This window comes from Trachurus japonicus, chromosome 8 (assembly GCF_045865225.1).
Source record: "Trachurus japonicus isolate A0001 chromosome 8, Traja_1.0".
Taxonomy (NCBI): Eukaryota; Metazoa; Chordata; class Actinopteri; order Carangiformes; family Carangidae; genus Trachurus; species Trachurus japonicus.
Window position 1 is genome coordinate 13,778,641 of NC_140914.1, and position 22,459 is coordinate 13,801,099.

Sequence of the window (22,459 nt, forward strand, 5' to 3'; positions counted from 1 at the left end):
CATTTCATTCCGTTTCTCTCAATAAAAAAAAAATCTATCCCTTTTTTTTGTGCTCATCCCTCTCCTCCGCACTTTCGCCTTTAATTGCAGACACCTTACACTTATTATCTCTCCATTACTCCCTCCTCTCCCTCCTCTGTTTCTTCTCCCTGTGCTCGTCTCCAGGCATCGCTTCGTTCCACTGCTTGGCGGAGCAGGTCATGTGGAACCCGCGGGGTCCTGACCTGAGTAACTGCACCTCCCCGTGGGTCAACCAGGTGGCCCAGAAGGTGAGACCTGGAGTCCTACCCCCTGGCTGTGGGTCTGTCCCCTTCCTCTGCCTCACTGCCCCGGCCGTCCTCCCTGTCCACCTCCACTCACACATTAACATATCTCTAAGGCTGACCTGATTAAAATACAGACTCATTTCAAGTGGCCCTTCATTACAAGACATCTGCTCTTAATACTTAATTAACTTTCTCTTTTTTCGCTAATATTCTTTAATTACTGCTAGGTTAAATTATTTTAAGAATCAGGCTTTACGGCTTTCAAAGTACCTTGCCACTTCATTTCCTCCATCATAGACTCATAATGCATTCTACCTGAACATCATGGTTTGTCGATAATGCACACAATGATTTCAACTAAGCTGACTGCCATTTAAATGACCTAATTGTGCCACGGTATTCAGTATAATAATTTAAAAGGTTGGCAAAGTACGTGCAGCAGTGAAGTAAAAGTCAACTGGTTATTTCTGTAGGAGAAACCTTTGTTTATTCAACCATGCACACCCTTGACCGGCTCTCTAAAATGTTTTTTTAAGTGTGTGTGCATGTGCCTGGAAGGGTAAGTAGCATCACATTGAAAAGTAACATCGTTGGAGGAATCCATTATACCTTCTCCTTTTGGCAAAAATCAATTGCAATTGCAAAGTGGTTGCAAAGGGTGTGATTTTCAAGTGAAACGACATTCAGGAGAATAAAAAACTTGACATATTTGTTCTACAAGGTCCATCTTTGTTAACATGATACAACAGGGGCTAATAAAAAAAGAAAATCCTTTTTTCTTCATCACAGAGCAAACATTATGAAGGGTTTTTTTTAGTGTTGGAATGTGTGTTTTCTAAGGGAGCATGCAAACATTTAGCAGTTTTCAAGCAGCTGTGAACGATCCCATCAAAGTCTGTTTTATCATCCATATAATATAATATCCGTGTATGTAAACGCATGCGGGTGCATTTTCCCGTGCAGATAAAGAGCGGTGAGAACGCCGCCAACATCGCCAGCGAGCTGGTGAACCACACGCGGGGTAGGATCCAGGCGGGAGACATCAGCTCGTCAGTGCGACTGATCGAGCAACTGCTGGACATACTGGACGCCCAGCTTCAGGCCCTGCGGCCGGGAAACAAGGAGGCAGCTGCACGAAACTACAACAAGGTAGAAGACACACGCATAAGTGCACACACAAGCACACATGCCCCTGCTATGTTTAATTCTAGCACTGAAAAAGAACACTGAGGTTAATGTGAATTTACCCCCCCAGTGCACAGTAATTTACAGTTTTTGTGTTTAGCTGTTTAATTCCAGCCTTTGTTTTCTTCCTTCCAGCTCCAGAAGCGAGAGCGGACCTGTCGGGCCTACATCCAGGTAGCTTTTCTCTTTTATCTGCCTCCTTTACATGCCCGTGGAGTAGAACTGCAATGTGACTTAAAATAACTGAGTGAAGATAAATCCTTGAGTAGACTAGGTCTGTACATGAGATTCTTTTGGCTCAGTGCTCTGTATTATGATTTATATTGCCTTTGGACTCATCACTTATGGAATTTCTCGTTGGTGTTGAAGAGCAGTGTGAGTAAGCTTTGGTATAACTCCTGGCAGACAGCAGGTACAGTATTTAAATGCTGGTGTAGTATTTCTCTGAGCAGCAAAAGCTGATTTGTAGTTTCTGGATTGCTGGTGGTGCACACACGTCTTTGAAATGTGGGTTCAGCTAACGTGGAAGTCATCTCTCTGTGACATAATCTTTGCTTTGTTGCACTACGATAGAGCCTAATTGTACAATATTGGCACTGGCCTCGTTGTTGCACAATAAGGTACAATATCGGCGGCTCTGAGAAAATGTAATTTGACGATAGCATGAAAGGCAACAGTTTGTGTTACTACACCCCTCTGTGCTTTTTCAATATTTGTGCAATATCTCTGGTTCTGAGAAAGCTGTAATCTAATATCATGAAAAGGCCTTGTGTATGCTTCTTTGTAATGATGAAATGCGGCACTCTGCAGCACACGCTCTTTTGTGTGTCTTGACCTGTCTGCAGCATACTGTAATATGACACCGCATCTTCTGATCTCTGCTGGATGAAGTAAACGCTGCTGTGTAGTGTGTTACTGGACCGTTATTTTTTTGTCACTCATTGCAAGCCAGCTCAGTATAACCTCAGTGATGAGAGGATAAGAAAATACAAAAAAAACCCACATCCTCGGTCTTTCTTTGCTGTGTGCGGTGCATCTGATGCTAAATTCATTTTGTTAACAGCAACGCTCTTTATTCCATACGGCAGTCAATCCTTCATTTTGAGAGGCCTGAGCAAGAGAATTACATGATTCATCAAGCAGGCTACTCCAATAAATTGGATAGCTGATACAACCATCAAAATTGCCATTAAATGAATTGTAAGTGTGAAATAGAATGGTAATATGTCTGACATAGCACTGTAATAAATGTAGTGCAGGGGAGTGGTGAGTTTCTAGGAAATTATAGCGTGATATGGTTACACTTTACAACTCGGTACATAAAATGAATAATTATCAAGAACAAGTAATAAACAAATCAGGAACTAACTGATAATTACAGACTAGCTAATTAATAGCTAATGGCGCTTAATCCTGACAATAGAGAGCACACTACTAAAACCTCTGTTAATGAACCAATGCCTAATGATTAGTTATCTAGATATCTGCATACTAATCACTTTCTTATGGAATTGTTCTGTGTCATTTAGTCCACAATGCTGAGTGCACTAAATGGCACAAAACCAATAACGTATCATTACTGCTTTATTTGTGTCCCACATGTGCAATTTTGTGTCGTACTAAATGGTTGCCAAGAATGGGTCTTTATTTCACGAGTACTTTGCATTGTTGTGTCTGCTTAAGAGACAAAGAGCCAACCGGCAATTTAAAGAAGAAGATTTTAAGGAGGAAAAAATGTGTATTTATGAAAAAAAATCTGAGCATTTACAATAATTTAAATATATCATAACTGTGGCTACATTTAAGCTGGATCAGTTATTTTAAGTTTTCTTTCATAACTTCTTCATTGCCATCTTGTTGTAATGTGTTTTCAATGACTAACAGTAGACCTCCTGGTTGTGACAGGCGGTGGTGCAGACATTGGACAACTTGCTTCGTCCCGAGGCTCTGGTGTCGTGGCAGGACATGAACAGCACGGAGCAGGCCCACACCGCAACCATGCTCCTGGACGTCCTGGAAAAAGGCGCTTTCCTGTTGGCCAACAACATGCTGGACGGCCGCTTTTCTGACCGAGCACCCAGCATCGGTAAGAAAACTGTATAAATTGATGAACCACAAGTGTGCTGCTAAATTCTTCCAGGTTGTATTTTGTTCAACGCCGAGGTCCTCTTAACTTTTTGTGTGCTACGTTTCCACCATCAGATCTCGAGGTGCACGTTCTCAACACAGAGTCGCATCTGCAGGACTTGTCCTTTCCTCAGAACTACGCCAGCGACAGCACCATCTACCTCTCAGCATCTACCATCAAACAGTACAGTCGCAACGGTCAGCAACCCCTCACCCCTCCTCCCCTCCCCGTCCCGTCCCGTCGCCCCGAGGACTGAAAAATGACTCTGTCCTGTGCAGCCCTCTCTCTTATGTTTCCATTTGCATTTTCATGCAAGCTTAAAACAATCTGCATGCAGTTGACTAAGTTATTGGTTCATAATAATAGACTAATCAGATTAACAAAAGCGCTGAGACAATTTCTTTTCCTGATGGTTTCTTAACAGCAGTCTTAATAGAATAGCTGGGGAGGCGTGTAGATTACAATCGGCCCCAGCCTGACAGAGCAATCTCAGCACTCCCTCTCTTCCCCATTCCATTCCCTCGCTCCGTCTCTCCGCCATCTTATCCCCCTCTCTCATCTCACTTGTTTCTAACACCCCCCCCCCCACACACACACACACACACACACACACACACACACACACCGCCCCACCCCACCCCATCATCCTCCACTCCGCCGCTCCCCTCCTCCCTCCATTGGCCCCTCATCCCCTACCCTTTTCTGTTTTCTGTCTCCGCTCGGTTCTGCAGTGGGAACGAGATTAGAATGATTGAAACAAACGCACATGAAATATTCATATGGAATAATAAGAGATCTGTGAATGCTTGAGGGATGAATGTTCCATTGCCCTCCACATTAAATCTCGCTCTCTTCCACCAGTCAAAATGAAACGGTCCTTACCATCATTCTAACCTTCACTAACTCTCTCTCTCTGTCTCCCTCTCGCTCCCCCTGTCACTCCCCGCTCTCTATCTCTGTCACTCTCGCTGCCATTACCATATTATGCCTCCATTTCTGTATTTGCTCTTTTACCCCTTCCCTTCCTCCTCTCCTCCCCTCCTCCTCTCTTTCATTCTTCTCTCTTTATCCTCCTTTTCACATAAAATCTGCCTTTTTTTTGCTTCCCTTTCTTCTCACTCTTGTTCTCGTGTTCTCTGCTTCCTCTTCATCATCTTTCTGCCTTTTCTCTCCCCCCTGTGCACAGGACAAGTCAAGGTGGTGTTCATTCTCTACAAAAACCTGGGATCCTTCCTGTCCACCGAGAACGCCACGGTGAAGATGGAAGTGGAAAGGCCGAGCCATGAAAAGAGGCGGCTGGCGGTCAATTCCCACGTAATCGCTGCTTCCATCAACAAAGAGTCCAGCCGAGTGTTTCTCACTGAGCCGGTGGTCTTCACACTCAAACACCTGGGGGTGACCTAATTCAGTCCTCATTTACGCTTCATTTACATTCTGACGCATGAACTCTTTTTCTCATTTTCCCCTCTTTTTGTTGTTTCTCCTCTTCCGCAGCTGGAGAATTACTTCACCCCTAACTGCTCCTTCTGGAACTACTCGGAGCGCTCCATGACGGGCCAGTGGTCGTCGCAGGGCTGCAGGCTGCTGGACACCAACAACACGCACACCACCTGCTCCTGCAGCCACCTCACCAACTTCGCCGTGCTCATGGCTCACCACGAGCCCGATGTAAGTCAACGAGGGCGTGGCAACTAAGGCGCACGTTTTTCTTTTGTTTTGTTTTTTTTTAAAAGATGGAAGCCCGGGTAATTTATGCAGACATTCATACGCGCCAGTATTAGCGTTCGCTCACACTCAGTCACACACCCGCACACACATGCACATTAATGTACCCTCTCAAGGCTGACAAGCTCTTTGTTTTGAATTTTCTCGTCTCCTTCTTTCACTCTGACACAGGGAGGCACACGCTTACAAATTCATGTCCTGCTACTTCTCGCTGACATTCACATGAATTTGAATGTCATGTTTTTTTTTTTTCAGGACGCCTTGTCTCTTGTCTCTACAGTTTAGCTCCTTGCATATATTTACAAATATTAAATAAAGCAATTTTGTGTTTTCTCCCCCCACCCTCCCCCTCCTCTGTCTATCTATCCCCTATTGTCTCTTCCATCCACCATTATCCCATCTATCTCTGTGCTCCTCATCTCACATCCCGTGCTTCTAATACTCTATCTTCCCCTCTCTGTTTGTCCAATTCCTCCCTCCTCCACTCTCTCTCAAAACCCACCGCTCTTGTTTACCCGACTCTGTCCGGACCTCAGTACCAGGGGCGGATGCACGAGCTGATCCTGTTTGTGATCACCTGGGTGGGGATCGTCATCTCCCTGGTGTGCCTCGCCATCTGCATCTCCACCTTCTGCTTCCTGCGAGGCCTGCAGACCGACCGCAACACCATCCACAAGAACCTCTGCATCAACCTCTTCATCGCTGAGCTGCTCTTCCTCATCGGCATCGACAAGACAGAGTACCATGTGAGTTCACACAGCAACACGTTTAGCCTGACACCTGCTAAAGGATGCCGGCTTCTTGCGCACGAGCCGGGTTTCCTCAGGTTTCTGTTCCCCTTATGAAAGATCAGTTTAATATTTTTTTATATTTCATTCAAGTGGCAATTTTTTTTTATTGAAAAGTGACTGTGGAGATGTGGTGTGTTACTACATGACTATATAAAACATTTATTGCACTGAGTAATGGATTCACTCTTCACGTTCTTCTCTTCTCTCTTTGCTCTCTCCCTCAGATTGCCTGTCCCATCTTCGCTGGCCTTCTGCATTTCTTCTTCTTGGCAGCCTTCTCCTGGATGTGTCTGGAGGGCGTGCAGCTCTATCTCATGCTGGTGGAGGTCTTTGAGAGCGAGTACTCCCGCAAAAAGTACTACTATCTGTGCGGCTACTGCTTCCCCGCCCTAGTGGTGGGCATCTCCGCGGCCATAGACTACAGGAGCTATGGGACCAAGAAAGCGTACGTGTGAAGACGGGCCTTTTGCACCTGCAGATTGAGAAGTAGGATTATGCTATTCCCCCAGCTGGAAATGTAATATGCAGTGCTGTGTGAACGGCTCTTGCACCTCCCCGTGGACTGGCTTTTCTGAGCACACTTAGCCAAAGCCTGATGATTAGCCTTCATAAGATAATCCGCTGAGACAGGGAAATAATGTGTGCATGCCTGCTCGCGTGTGTGTGTGTGCGTCCGGGTGTGTGTGCGTGTTTGTTCGTGAGCTTAGCTGTGTGTAAAACTCTCTCTTCTCCTCTGTGTCACTCCAGATGCTGGCTGCGAGTGGATAACTACTTCATCTGGAGCTTCATTGGACCCGTTTCATTTGTTATTATGGTATTAGCTTTACTGTCAGACAGTATTATTCCCCTCTCCATTTTTTGATATCACACAGTAAAAACCAAAAGTATCTTTTCACCATGTTTGCTTTGTGCTCAGTTTTTCTGGAGCACACAGTAAAGTTCACTCCGCATTTACTTGACTCCTCTTATCTTCTGTCCTCAGCTCAACCTCATTTTCCTCATGATCACGTTGCACAAGATGATTCGCAATTCTTCAGCACTCAAACCCGACTCCAGCCGCCTGGATAATATTAAGTTAGTTCAAATTATTAAATAAGAGACTCATACCCTGAAACTAGTGTTGTTGGTGGTGGGGTTTTTTGTTGGTTTGTTTTTCAAGCAGAACATTTTATGATAAATAAACCACATTGTCAGCTGGATGATTCAATTTCCCTCTGTGTCACAATTAAACTTTTTCTTTGTCTACCTGAATCAGGTCATGGGCTCTGGGTGCCATCGCTCTGCTCTTCCTGTTGGGGATGACGTGGGCCTTCGGCTTCCTATTTATCAATGAGAACACAGTGATCATGGCCTATCTCTTCACCACCTTCAATGCCTTCCAGGGCATGTTCATCTTTATCTTCCACTGTGCCCTGCAGAAGAAGGTAAATATAGAAATTACTGTTTGACATTGGAAATATAAAAATTACTGTTTGACGATGGATGGATGGATGGATGGATGGATGGATGGATGGATGGATGGATGGATGGATGGATGGATGGATGGATGGATGGATGGATATTCAGTACCTGCAGTGTGTTAGATTGATTTCATTAAGTAGGTTTTGCTGTAGCCGTTTGATAAAAGCCTTTGTAGCTCCACATTCATCCGTCCTAAGTGTTTGTGTTTACGAGTGGCTTTAAAGCCTTCCTCTAGTGCTGGTGGTGACTTTTTTTTTCCCTTTATTACAGGTCCACAAGGAGTACAGTAAGTGTCTGCGTCACTCCTACTGCTGCAGCCGCACCTCCACCACCAGCTCCCACGGCTCCCTGAAGAACTCGGGTCTGCGTGCCAACAACCGCTACTACAGCGGCAGCCAAGCTCGCCACGCAGCGGCCCACAGACAGGTGGGGTCCACGACACAACCCACACATGAGATGATAGCACACGCAAAGCAATGTACACATATGCAGACACACCTGTCTATGTGTTCATTCTCACATCAACCAATCAGGCCACTGTTGAGTTTTAAAATTGTGTTTTTCACAGAACAAATGAAAAGTAAATCTGCCTGTGCAGCAAGATGATTTTTTACTTATTCTCAGCATAAATCATTTTATTTCACGGGAATGAATGCCTTTCTCTTTTTTTTTTTTTTTTTTTTTGCAACACTCTAAAAAGATTGTGTCAGAACAAAATTAATAGGAAATGTCCTCACCCTGCTGCTATTTTATTTATTTTTTGCCTTCTTTAAAAGGTCTATTATATAAGATTGTGAAGTATGAAATGAGTGTATCTGCGGGGGTTTGATTGCTCATTGATTGATCAATACCAATGACTCACCGATTACTTTCGCACAGCACTTTTATTTTCTTACTTAACTTACAGTACTCTTCAGCCCACAGTCACGTTGTTTTCATTACAGTAGCTGGTGACAAAGAGAGAGGCAGGGACTGAAACACTAGTCTTGCTGTACAGTCTGTTCCTGAAGACAGGACAGTATTAAAGCGTGTTACATGTTGATATATATAGTGTGATGTGTTCATTAGATGATTCTGGTGAAAATCTGTGCTAATTAGCCACTTTACTCACCTCTGTTGTGAAATTTTACTTTTATGTTTCCAGCTATTGCTGGCAGCCCCGGTGCTTACCGGAGAGTAGATGACTCATTAATAAAGATATCCTTTGAAGTCTATGTGCTATATATAGACACAGGCACCATAGAAGACATCTGGAAGTACTGTGTATCCTGGCATATGTATAATGACACACACACACACATACACACACATACACAGTCCTTACAAACAAGCTTTCCCACAATATAATAAGACGCCTCCAAATAACAATTTTATCAGCTACTGCAATCGTGTCTTGAGTTTATTAGCGCCCCTCATGATAACATGACATAGCTTTGTGCCCATTTACCCAACGCCTCTGTCGCTTTATCTGGCTTGTTTGCCTATTGTTCTTTGTGGATTAGAGCAAGCCCAACAGTTTTGATTACAGCAGCCCCACTGAGTTACAAAGTCTACCCGCCGTGTTTCTATATTTAACTTGTTGTCTGTTTGCTGCCGCTCACTGCGCTCTGCTCCCCCTTCCAGAGTCGGATCCGCAGGATGTGGAACGACACGGTTCGGAAGCAGACAGAATCTTCTTTCATGGCGGGAGATATCAACAGCACCCCGACACTGAACCGCGGTGAGGCCATCCTCTGTTACTGCTCTGCTTCCCTTTCATTAAGTCATGCACGCCTAAAAGGACACAAATACATAATATATTACACAATTTAACACAATTGGGGGAAGAAAAAAAACATGGGAATGGACAGAGCCAAGAAAAGCCCCATTATTCTGTCTGACAGTAGACAGGACAATGAAATGTATGCTCACATCTAATGATTCAGATTTTCTCACAGCCAACAGGCCAGCTAGTGACAGCAATAGCTTAGACTGAATAACATATGGTTGATGGCTGGTTGGTGGGTGGTGGGTATGAGTTTGCAGTGTAGTGGCAGCCACTGGTCAGTAAAAGCACTCAGCAGCTTTAGAAATATATGATTCCCGTCATCTCTGTTATGTGGATATGATATGTGGGTGTGTGCTCAGTGCTAGAGAGTTCATACTGTACGCCTGTGCTGCGCCATGTGCTGCTATAATTAAACTGATTCAAGTGTATTTTAGAGTTTTTGAGTCACTAATGCTAATTTACCTTAAAGAACAAGACTATTTAGTCATTACACCATATCTTAGTTCACATCTCTCACAGAGTGTTATTTCGTTTTCTTTTTTCATCTCTCCGCGGTTTGCAGCCATCGGCAGTGAGAAAATTGTTCAGCTTATTTGTTCATATTTCCAGTTTTTCATTAAGAAATGTAGACGGAGGACAGACAATATATCACAATGTATCGTGTCATGGTCTCTGAGATTTATTCTCCCACACATGTTGCGCAAAGATCTTGTTGTCACAGAATTACAGGTGTTGTGACCGTCGTGATAAAAAAAAGAAAAAAAAAAAAGTATTGTAATACAACTGTGAGTTAGCCAGGCGCTGCTCAGCCCTGCTTTGAACCCTCTCCTCTCAGGCTTTAGTGGTTGCCGAGGGATTAATGGCATCCAAACACACACCCATGTCTTCTCCGCCTGAACACAGTGACGCATGCTGCCCCCCCCGAACTCTGCACAGCGCATGAATTGGGCATTAGGCATTATTAATATCGTGATCTCAGCCTCAGCAACCGGTGGCGTCACCGCCGCAGCCATCGGTGACACTGAGACGATCAAGGTTGGCTCAGGTTCCAGATTTAGGAGCAGGGGGGGGTGGCGGGGTGGTGGGCTGTTGATGATGACACAGAAGCAGTTGCTAAATCAGCCGTCACTCTCTATGCTAATTTCATCCATTTTGTTTTTAATGAACTGATTAGCGTGTGAGCGAACAGGGGGTAATTATTCTAATTGAGGAGAGTGACAGGAGCAAGGCAGGGGGCGCGGAGGAAGAGGGGTGCTAAGAGCGAGCTGGATGGATGAGGTGCGGGCGTGCGCGCGTGCGTGCGTGAGGTTCGGGTGGGCGGGCGCTCCGGGTTTCTTTGTCACGATAGAGCAATCAGCAGGCCTGGAGGAGACTCACAATGTGGATCATCGCATGTTGTGCTGTCAAACACAAACAACTGTGCTGTGAAGCCTTTATTTTTCTGTGCTTCTGAGAAAAGTTTGTCAGTTGGCAGAAAGTGGAAGACGAAGGGGAGCGCAGGAAGGAGCAGGGAGGGAGGGAGGGAGGGAGGGAGGGAAAAGAGAGATATATAGAGAGAAAGAGCCGCTATCATGGAGGAGTAATTAAAGAGGCCGAATCTGGAGGCGAGACGCTGCGTTGTTATCACTGGCATCTCGGATCTCTTTGATTTCTCCACTTCACTTCTTCATGAACCGCAATCTCTTCCTGACAATAGTAATGTGTCCAGAAGACAAGGCACACACACACACACACACACACACACACACACACACACACCGAGGCTCCCATGATTCCCCTCGCCCTACTTTTTCTCCCCACTTAAAGCTAGTTCCTTTAATTTTCCACAGGATATTCCTATGAGATAGTACACACAGGCAGCTAATCCCGACTAATTTGGTGGTGTTTGAAAAAATTCTGGCATGAGGAACTGAGAAAATGTGGTCGAGTGAAGACAAAGCAGAGCAAGCCAGAGAATGGAGGGAGACGGGAAGAGGGGTGGTGGTGGTGGTGGTGGTGGTGGTGGGGGGGCGGTTGTGTTGTGTGACGTGCCAGAAAGATGGACGGGAGGTGTAAGAGGACAGAATATGACAAATAAATAGCTGTGTGCGAGTGCATATTTTATTTTTTAGAATTCCCTGCTCCCTTGCTGTGTGATGAACGGTAGGCGTGAGACCTGAAGGTTGCACTTTGCCTTGGACTACTCTCCGTCATGCTGTCCTATTTTTAATTTCATGGCATTTCTGTTCGAGTTGCCTCAGGCTGAGGCCATACATGGGCATTATACAACATTCTCTGTGTGCCATTTCTTTGAATTATATTTGTCTTGTTGTGGCATTCACATTTCACTGTGAAATTAACTGTGTTTCAATGGCTGCACCCTTAGACTACATAATGGCATGCATTACTGTCCCCCCCCCCACACACATCTGACTACATTGTCAGGAGCCACGGGGGGAAAAAATGTGTGGCAATGCTCCAAACAGTACCTTTTTCCCCTGGAATTGTATTTGTACTCAAAGGTTACAATCAGCAGGCATAAACATTGAGGAGAACACTGTGAAATGCATTACACCATAAAGTGTCGGCATAACAAAAATAACCCCATCTGAATAAACAGTAAATATTTTTATGATTCCAGATGTTATTACCAAGCCTGGAAACGTGAGTTTCAGAATATTGCCCCTATTGTGTGCAGCATTTCTGCTCGTGCTTGCTTTGCACTTACACTTGAGGCAAAGATAAGAACCTGTTTATGATTCTATTCTTTTTTATTTTTATTTTTTTTATGTCTGTGTCTTGCAGCGACCATGGGCAACCACCTTCTGACAAACCCGGTGCTGCAGACTCGCACTGGTAACTCTCCTTACAACACTCTGCTGGCTGAGAGCTTCACCCCACCCTCACCTGGCGTCTTCAACTCCACCGGTTAGCTCCTCCTAAACACACATCTGTGTGTGTGTGTGTGTGTGAAGTCTCGTCAACATGCATGTGTGGATGCAGTATGTCCCTCTGTCTGTTGCTCTGTCAGTGGTTTGACATGGTACATAGAACCGATGCTGTGTTAGAGTTGTGTGTATATGTGTGAGAGTGTGTGTGTGTGTTTTAAGGCTATGTAGCTGTCAGACGGATCCACTAGGCTGAGCAGAACAGTGCCAAACAGTGCCTACAGTCTAACCAGCCATCTGGTTCGATCTTGAATCTTCATGAGAACAGCCACAAATTGATTAGAAGTTTTAGCTACAGTTGTGACTGCCAGAAATCTTAAAGACAGTTTTACTGTTCCTGGGCAGAAAAGGCGGTCGGCTTAAATCATGACGGCAGCAGAAAGGGGATCAGACAGCTAGCTCAGTGGCCAAGTACAGTCCATCTGGATGTAGGTCGGTCAGGTGTGAGTGCTAACTGTTAGTGCCTGCCTGTGTGTGTGTGTGTGTGTGTGTGTGTGTGTGTGTGTGCTTGCTTTTATCTCAGACTGGGACTCTTTAAACAGCCTGGTAGCTGTTTTATCACATTGCTGCACCACTCCCCCCTGCACTCTTTGGATGCCTATAACTGCTGAATTAGACATGTTGTGGTAATTGCTCCTCCACAGCACCAGTATTCACTTGGTTAGGGAGAACTATGACTGTGTGTGGCTGGTCTCTGGCTGAGTGTATCAGGCCTGGTGTCTGAGGACTGAAATTTAAGTCAGCGTTTCTGTTAAATATTTTAAATCCTCTCCGCACAATACGTCAAGCCTGATGGCCACAGGCCTGGCAGCCAAGACATTTTTAGCAGAGAGTGGGAGAGGAAGTAGGGAGAGCACTTCATTAGAATGTCTAATTACCCACACCACCAACGAATAAGAGCGTTGATTAAAGTCACACTACACATTAAATATTAAAAATGTACATGCTTCTCACTTTTTAGGCAGCTGTGGCTTTTGCTTCGCTGCGTGATGGTAATTTGGGAGAAATAGCACAACATCTTTGGTCCGTTGAAGGAAACTCGTAAAATAAACATTACTGCTACTGTACAAGGTATTGCATGAATAATGTATGCATCTAGGTATCACTGGCGGTAGCAAACAAATATCCAGAGTATATGCTTAGATGTAAATGTTGGAAGGAATATGGTGTCAGACAAACAAGACCTAGTTTGCATAAATCAAACTTAATGTGACTGTGCATGTGTTTATGTGCGTGTGTGGTAAGAGTTGGGAGGTCGGATGTGAAAGAGAGACAGAGAGAAGAGAACGGACAAGGATATTTTTTATTCCGTTAATGGTTCCCTTTTGAAATGTCTTTAAAACTAATACATCAAGTTAATGTTGCATCATTAAAGAACACTTACTGACTAGTGTCTTTCATTTTATTCACTCCACACGACTTTCTCTGGGAAACACAGGAACCTTCCGCGACCCAAGTAAGTGTAATACACCTCAGTTCACATGGCTGTCAGATTACATTTTACCATTTGATATTCCTTCTTTTTCTCTTCCTGACATTTGAATCTGTCTGCGCAGCAGCAGCCAAACCCTCAGTCTTCTGTATCTCTTCTGTTTGTGTTTGGGTCCAGAGAGCACGTTATCTAAGGCCCGCGACCCCTGTGGGATGGAAACCCTGCCCTTGAATGGCAACTTCAACAACAGCTACTCCCTGCGCAGTGGCCCGGGAGGTGGAGGCGGGGGCAGCTGTGACTTCCTAGGTAGCGGAGGAGGAGACAGTCCCCCGCCTCTCTTCAATCCCCGCAGCACGGAGGCCCTGGGCGGCGGAGGCATTCGACGAAACCTCTCCGACGCGGCGGCCTTTGAGAAAATGATTATCTCGGAGCTTGTGCACAACAACCTGAGAGGTGGCGTTGGAGGAGGGAGCGGAGGAGGTGCTGGTGGTGATGTAGGGGACAGGGTGTGTGGCAGTCTGGCCAGGGGTCGTACTCACGGTGGGGTCGGCCGGGGGACGGTGGAAGCCGGACCGGAGCAGTCTTTGGGCTTGGACGAAGATGATGACTTTATGAGAGAAGGGCGACAGCGTACCCCGCAGGACGTGGAGCTACTTTACAAAGCCCTGGAGGAGCCTCTGCTGTTGCAGCGCGCCCAGTCCGTCCTCTACCAGAGCGACCCGGAGGAATCGGAGAGCTACACGGCCGACCTCACCGAGAGCCTGGGCCACAGCGGCCACAGCGGCCAGAGCGCCGGCGGGCAGGGAGGCAACAGAGCGCCCGACTCCCCCGCCCGCGACTCCCTGTACACCAGCATCACCAACCTGCGAGACTCACCCTACCCCGACAGCAGTCCTGAGCCCCTGGAGGTGGTGCCCCGCTCGGCCCAGCCCCCCGAGGAGCTGTACTACAGCTCTGGGAGGCCTGCCCTCGGCTCTCGCGGGGCCCCCATGCAGACCTTCTACCAGGCCCCGCCCCGGAGGCCGAGCGGGGAGGGACACCAGGCTCAGGAGCCTGCCCACAATGAGGGAGACGGACAAATGCAGCTGGTCACCAGCCTGTGACTGGAGCCTGAAAGAGGAAGTTGGGGACTAATGTGATGGCCAGAACCGCCTCCTAGCCCGCCTCGTTCTCACATCTCTCCACTTTCTGCTTGTTTGGTTGCCTTTCTTTCTCTTGACATTTATTTAACTAACAGATGAGCAAACAGAGTGACCTTCAGGGGAAGTCATGGCTGACTCTGCAGAAGCAGCCTTTATCTTTAACCCTCCTCTATCTTATGGAGATGAGCGATGGGTGTTTTTTCCGCAGAGTATTCATTTGCTCTCTCCTCCCCCATTCCTCCCCAGTTCCTTTGGTACCCTAAGGCCAAGTCCAGCACTCTGAATGTACCGATCCACCCCCTTTACCTTCAAATATTTCAAAACTTTAAAACTTTGTTAAAGTTTTTTATGTAATTTCTCTTCAGACCTGCCTCCGGAGATGGGAATATCATTTTATATTTTATCTCATTTCCCTTTCTTACCATCCATAGGTCTTTTTTGAGTCATGATTTGATAGGAGTAGTTAGCTGTGGAGACAGGGAATATAGTACACTATTATAACCTAAAAAATGTCTCACAGAAAGCTCTTCATTGTTGCCAAAAATATCTTTTATTGAGCCAGAACAGAAACTAGAACATTCACAAGGCAAACACACACACACACACACGCACGCACACACACACAAACATTCACACACACTCACTCATCCAGAAGTGCTCATTACTGAACATCAAAAGTGAAAACAGTGCTCCATCTAAGTAAAAGGGAGCAAGAGCTTTTGTTCCAAACAGGCAGTGGGAGCTGATTCAGTATAGTTGCCTTCATTTTCTCTTGTGATGAATCAACGACGATGTACAGAAGTGGAGTCGAGGCAGAGACGGAGTCTGAGGAGGCGTTGCACCACCCTTCCAGAGCAGGAGACCCTGCATCCATGAGACTGGCCAATCCTCTCCACTGTTCTCTCTGGTTGTTTGCTTTAGGCATTTGAAAAGTTAAATGACTGCCTTGCTATTGTTTTTGAAGAGAGTATTCAATTTGTTGACTTTGGGTCTGCATCCTCTTGTGGGGGGGGAGGGGGCTGCGGGAGCAGACTGGTGTCACCCTCCCCCTCCCCCCTGTACTTTGCTGTTAGAGCCTAGCCAGTTGAAGTGGACTTGTTTCCTGCGTGTGGCTGTGACAACCAAGACTGTAAAACGTCGCAAACGCACCGGTCGACCAATTGGTATTACCGTGTACATAAGAACCACACATGAATCTACTTTATTCCTGCTATGTAAATAGAGACACCAGATGATCAAAAGCAACAAAAAGCAACAAATACTATGAAAAATGACTTCTTGTACTGCAACAAACAGCCAAAAGAGAAAAAAAATAAAATGTTTTGGACTTTGTGACCTGAATGATACACTCTATCTCTCTCCCGAAATGCTCGATCTCTCGCTCTTCTGTGCCCCAGCACTGTGCCATTCAGTGAAATTCCATAGTGATAAAATGGAGAGAGAAAGGCAGAGAGAGAGATTATAATGTGTAGTAGATTTTTATTTATACAAATGAAAAATGGAACAAAAAAAAAAAACAAAAAAAAAAAGTCCCGGCACAGTTTTTATGTAATATAATCCATTACATGTTGTTAATGTTTGGCCTTTGACATTCCCAGGGTGAAATTGCCGAAGGCAGCGGGAGGTGGGGAGGGAGGGAGGGAGGGGAGGGGGTGTGTGAGGTGTGGGGCAAGCGAGATAGATGTCGTCAAATGTCATGCTGTGCCTCACAGGCAACACAAGGCATTGTGGGGGGAACGACAACGTCCATGCAGTGATTTGGTTTGTTCTTGTATTATTTGGAAGATATAACCAGATGACATACTTTTAACAACATGGGTTTTAGCATGTATGATAATGACATTTGTTTTGCTATCAGAGAATATTGCATTTTGCTGTTTCTTAAAGATAGTTTCAGCATTACTTCAGAGCCTAATGTGACAACTCATTAATTTCCTGTGTGCATGTGTTCGTGTGCATGTAAGTATGAACGTGTCTGAATGACTGTCCGTGTATGTCCCAGTGTATGAGTGTGTGCGTGTTTGTGTGTGCGTGTGTGTGCCGTGCACCAGACTTTTGTATGTGCACACACACACACACTTGAAAGTTTTTTTTTTGTTTTTGTTTTTTGTGAAGTGACTTGAATGCACATCAGGCAACAGGGGGTTGGGGGGTGCGGATTTCCGAAAGCTGCCATTACTTCTCCGCCTCAAATGTAATTTACCCTTGATGTGGCGTTCAGGTACGAGGAGGACGGTAGGAATCAGACCGCCTCCAGAGACATGAGCTACCCACATACCATGAAAATGACAAGCAGGGTTGACCGATCAGGGGGGGGGGGGGGTGGGGGGGGGGACATGTTTCCAATATGCCACCTTATGCAAGCGATACATTTTGAGAAATTAGCTGTCAAGAGAGAGCTGCTCATGAAGCTACTTTCATCCAGCTGTAATCTGTCTGACCTTTACTAAACTGAGAGTTTGCCTTCTTCTACGCTTTATTTATAGGTATTTGTTATGGTTTATTTATCAGTTTTTATGTATGTTTTTTTTTGGAATATTTATTCACATTGATTTATTCATGGCATTGTTCATTTTTGTTTTCTATTTTTTTGACTATCTCCCTCATAAACCTGCGCCAAATGAAAGAGTGTGGCAAGTGGACGGAACGTGAGCTGAAAATAGATGGCATCCACTGCAGTGTGACATTTGGCTACAGCCTGAATGTCCCACTTCTAAGAGGACCCAAAGGACAGCTTTTAGCTGTGGCTCTTGGGGCTGGAAGAGAGAGAGAGGGTTAAAGACAGATAAGGGAGAAGGATTACAAGGATTTGCCGCCATTTATTCTTGTATTTGAAATAATTTGTGTAACATTCTACGGGCCACGAAGTGCAACGCGGCTCAGAAAGGAGGCCCCTGTTTCATCACTCGAGCCATAGGGGGAACATGTGCAATACTGGTCGGATGGTATATATGACTTGGATGTGCACCTGAACCTGGGAGCTGTCTGTGTTTACAAATGAAATGACAGTATGCATACGTATGTATATTGCTCTGCTGCAGAGCGGGACAGTGTGACGCGACGGATCTCATGGCTCAGTTGTCGTGGCGCCATACTGAGACAGCACTCAATGGTCAACTGAGGACAACTGAATGTATTTTAACAAGCAAGCAGGACACAAGATTAAACAATTCACTCCAGGGCGGGAGTGTTAATGGGAAACACAAGACGGCCATCATCATCATCTTTATCCTCATCATTCTCATCCCCATCACCATTAGCGCCATCCCTCCGTCACTGCGTTTGACATAATGTGCTGTTGCTGATCACTAGTGCTCAGCTGGGACCTGCCCCAGGGAAAAACACTGTTTAGACAGACACCCCCCCGTGAGAGGACGAATGTGCGTCACCTTGGGCCTACTTCTCTTTTTCCTTTTTTTTTCCCAGTTCCTCCTCCCTCCCCCGCCCATCTCATCCACATTTTAATATCAATCTCAATGGACTCCATTAGTGCTGCACTTCTTTGAGAGTGTTAATTTGTTTTGTCAAAAGCTTTGTTTACCTCAGATTAATATCTCAATAAACAGAGGAGTGCTGTACTGTGGTAAATGATAGTGATTATACAGTAGGAAGGTCTGGGGCCCACGCTGGCGGACGGAGGCTCACATAACGGGAGTTTCTCCACCACTGAAAGCCCTCTAAACCTCTGATTACAATAATTACATCCTGGTACTCATTTACTGCCGTGATCTCGCCCTCACTTCTTTCTTCCCTGCTTTCTTTTCTTTTTTCCCTTATTGGTCTGCAAATGTTTTTTAACACTATCCCATTCCATGCTGGTGGCAAGCCGGGCATGCATGTGCTTCAGTGGTGAGGTGGGAAGTTGTTTAAAAGGTGGGACGCCCCAACCTCTGACACAGTGCTGGTTCACCCCTGCAGCTTAGTGTCAGTGGAAAGTGAGCTGTGGCATTGTTCAGTCTATCATTAGACAGCAGAGGTCCCAGCAGGCCTACAGTCCTTTCTCTTGCAGTTGACCCTTTCACACACACAAACACACACACACACACACACATACAAACACTTCTTTTTATTTATTTATTATTGTTTCCAGCAATTTGTGTGGCCTATATCACACCGGGAGGGCAGTTGTGAGTGGGGGGGAGGGAGGGAGGGAGGGGTGTTCAGCAGCAGCAGAGGAGCAGAGGGTCATTATGTCTGCAAAGACCGGCCCAAGAGGGGACGGAGCGGGGACAACATCAGCAGAGATGTCACAGATGCCACAAATTCATAGCCAAAGGCGTTGAGGGAGCGAGGGAAGGAGGGAGGGAGGGAGGATGGCCGGTTAGAGCGGGTTTGCAGTGAGTGAGCCTGTGCAGGGTTGGATGTGGAGATAAGGAGATGGATGTGCTGCTTTGTTTCAGATGGCTGTTGGTGGTTTGCAGCTCAGAGGTTATCACTCTGTGGTTTAACTCGATCAGCCTGGTATGCCAACTCTCTCGAGTTCGTTCATGGAATAAAAGAGATCTGCCTGTAGAGGAGGACAGATGATGTGATTGTCGTCCGCTCTAATGGATGCTTCCTTAAGAAAATGTGAATATGAATCCACTGCCGCGTCAGCTGATTAAAGCGAGATTTTTGGAGTTCTAACTAATGCGACAGGATTTTTCCTATAGAGATTTTTAAAGAGCAAATGTAAACAATGATAAAGTAGTACTATTTTATTATTGGTCTCTTGTTACGTATCCACATGACTACTATACAGTACTTATAGAGTAGTTTTAAGAATATGTAGGGGTATGGCATAAACCCAGAGAAGAGGATTGTGCTGTTTCTCTCTTTTTGTCTTGAATATGAATGGGGAGCTGTGCCAGCAATTCAGGCCAGCGGCCATCTTTGATGCACAGGGTGGGACCAACAACAAAGGGGCTTTTGGGTAGAATGGCGTTCTCCGAAATGCTGAGGATGCAAGGCCCGTTCTACATCGAAACCCTGAGGTCCAAAACCAAAACAAACATATCCTTTGACACACAGACATATGTACAATACACTTATTCAGTCAGGTTCAGTAGTTTTATACACTGCAGCAGACGTGGATCAGCTTTTTACATACGAACATCTGTCCACATGCAGCGGGAGCAAGCTGAACCTGTAGGCATGATTTCTTTTCTATTTCTTCCTTTGTCTCCACTGAGTGCACTGTCTCCAGGAGGAGTGAGGGAGGAGCTGAACTGTGCCTGCATGTGATTGTCCATGGCTATAAGCGATCCCCATCCCCTGGTCATCCACAGGGCGGCCCCACCAAGGCCTGCGTCTGTCGTCAGAGGTAGAATACACTTACATGGCTATTATAGCAGGTGCGAATGGGATATTCTGAGAATCAGCAAAGGGCTGTATTAATGAACTCGTTACAGCAGAACCTTGTCAGTATTGGACATCCCCGACATGCTCTTATTTATGGGATCATATTATTGGGTGCTAGTGGTTTTACATAGCAAGGTGTAGGCATTGGTACTGGTACTGTAGGAACAATGAGAACTGACATTGTGCCATGTGGGGTTCTACATATAGCACCATTTACAGAGCTTTCTGTGACTTTTCTATGAAATGGATAATTTATCATGTACCGCTGAGACATTTGTAAACTGAGGTTAATAATATCTCCTTGATTCTGTTTCTCTTTTTTTGAGCAATGGTGTTCATTTGTTCTCTTTGGTTTTTTTTTTTTTATTTGTTTTTAATTATTTTCTCATGGTCATTGCTTTGACAGCTGTCTGGGCCAAAGGGGATGATTTTCTGTGAGTGTTCGCGTCATCGCAGGTCAGAGCGACCTTGTATCAGCACATATTAATAAAAAACTATTGAAAATATACACCATTTGTGCTTCAAGATTTCTCTGCCAAACATCTTGAAGGGGCTCACTTGTGGTGTGTGTGGTTGTGCGCTGATGTACGCCATAATTACTTGTGTGTTTGTGCATGTGCCAGTGGGATAAAAGCAAAGCAGCACACAGGAATTGTTAATCTTTTACTGTACCATAAGCTCCACTATACCTCATGATTGAAACTGGAAATGAAAAGACATGTTTAAGCACTAATATGCCCGCTATGTTTAATTCATGGGCTGTCCTTCAGGTTACGACAGCGCTGTGCTGCTCATCTGTGTACCATGGGAAGCAGGGGACTGAAGCCAAGCAACCCAGCACCTTCCTGAGTCAGCTCCCCTTTGAACCATACACTGTATGCATATGCAGATTTGACCCGGTGGTTGGGATGATGATTCTGCCAAACACTGGCCTGTGTCCAAAGCATACTACACAAGGTGATCAAAGAGATGCAGAAATAAAGCAAGCTGTCAGTTTAGGAGACAATACCCAGAGCCCCAAAACTCTTAGTGTTTGGACAGGGACTAATAAGAGCATCACGCACCAAGATGGATGAGGGGGATGAGAGGACCGGCCCCATACTAATCTGGAGAAAGCAAGGCTTTGTTTCACTACAGTAACCCTGAGTCAGTATAAGGAAGCCCAGCAAGAGTGAAGCTTTCAACCATCTCATATGTATGTGTATGTACACGCAGACCTGTGGGCATACTCGCTCAGCTGGATTCAGCTTTACAAAGCATCAGTCAAGGTTAATTAATCATACGGTGTGGTGTGATCCCTGATGTAATCTTTTAATAACTGCAGTGTGAGTACAGCTTACTGACTTCTGAATGAAACACTGTTTGCTTGCAGCTGCCTATTAAGCCACAGCAGCACACAACGGTGGTAGGCGACCTATAGTAGACTCCAGAGTAAGCATAAACATAGTGATCAGCAAGAGATCAGTTAGAGATAACAAACCTAAGTGTTGGAACTGAAGCCCATAGCTTCTCTTAAGCCTCCTTTATCCCTGATGTGGTGTGATCAGAGTTCAGCTCCCACTGATTTTTGTTTCCTTGACTGCTCATAATCCTGCTCACAACGGAGTGTGATTGGTAACTAATTAGTCGATATCTAATTATTATGTGCATCAGAGCATGGAGAATTGATGCGTAATTGCAGCCTTGCTGAAACTTCGCCTCTGCTTTTTTATTAATTACATTTTTTTTCATCTGCTGTATGCTGTACATATATGATGACACGTGAAGACCAGCACTCACTCCCCCTCCCCTCCCCTCCCCTCCCTTACCTGTTCACCAATCCTCCCATCCTCCCAGCCCCCCGCCTCTCTCATGTCCCCTCAGTGAAACTCCCTCAGAGGGGAGGCTCAGAGGCCTTGACCATTCAATCACCCTCTCTCCACCGGCGCTGCAGTAACGCTTTCACACACTGACATAGCAAACATGAGCAACCAAGCCTCTAACCCCTGACACGCTCACTTCCTGCCTTTCAGTCCATCTGAGGGGTAAAAAGAAAAAAAAAGAAAAAGAAAACAGCTTTTTCAAGGTCATTGCACATTTAGGGAAGCTTAAAATAGAATCAGACATTGACAAACCAAGACTCACAGCATCTCTCAGCAGATCCCAGGAGATAGAGGAAATAGATGTATTAAATTCAGCCCAGACCCCTGAGTGTTTGTGTGTTACTGTAATTACTACCATACATCAAGCCACAGGGGCAACTAATCTTTTAAGTACTGTAACACACAATAGAAAACACTTAAATTATCAAGTGA

At 45.4% G+C, this 22,459-nt stretch overlaps 1 protein-coding gene across 2 annotated transcripts in view; it reads left to right on the plus strand.

Moving 5' to 3' along the window:
* adgrl1a (adhesion G protein-coupled receptor L1a) overlaps nt 1-16,157 on the plus strand; it is an 89,972-nt gene extending 73,815 nt beyond the window's left edge. For both annotated transcript variants that reach the window (XM_085784003.1, XM_085784004.1), the window contains 17 exons: nt 166-269; nt 1,230-1,415; nt 1,587-1,625; nt 3,357-3,537; nt 3,654-3,776; nt 4,766-4,974; nt 5,074-5,247; nt 5,841-6,050; nt 6,320-6,540; nt 6,843-6,909; nt 7,078-7,169; nt 7,351-7,519; nt 7,827-7,982; nt 9,180-9,276; nt 12,109-12,231; nt 13,690-13,707; nt 13,861-16,157. In XM_085784003.1, coding sequence (XP_085640129.1) covers nt 166-269; nt 1,230-1,415; nt 1,587-1,625; nt 3,357-3,537; nt 3,654-3,776; nt 4,766-4,974; nt 5,074-5,247; nt 5,841-6,050; nt 6,320-6,540; nt 6,843-6,909; nt 7,078-7,169; nt 7,351-7,519; nt 7,827-7,982; nt 9,180-9,276; nt 12,109-12,231; nt 13,690-13,707; nt 13,861-14,786 — 3,095 coding nt within the window. In that variant the 3' untranslated portion in view covers nt 14,787-16,157. The remainder of the gene's footprint in view (nt 1-165; nt 270-1,229; nt 1,416-1,586; nt 1,626-3,356; nt 3,538-3,653; nt 3,777-4,765; nt 4,975-5,073; nt 5,248-5,840; nt 6,051-6,319; nt 6,541-6,842; nt 6,910-7,077; nt 7,170-7,350; nt 7,520-7,826; nt 7,983-9,179; nt 9,277-12,108; nt 12,232-13,689; nt 13,708-13,860) is intronic.
* The last annotated feature ends 6,302 nt before the right edge of the window (nt 16,158-22,459 follow it).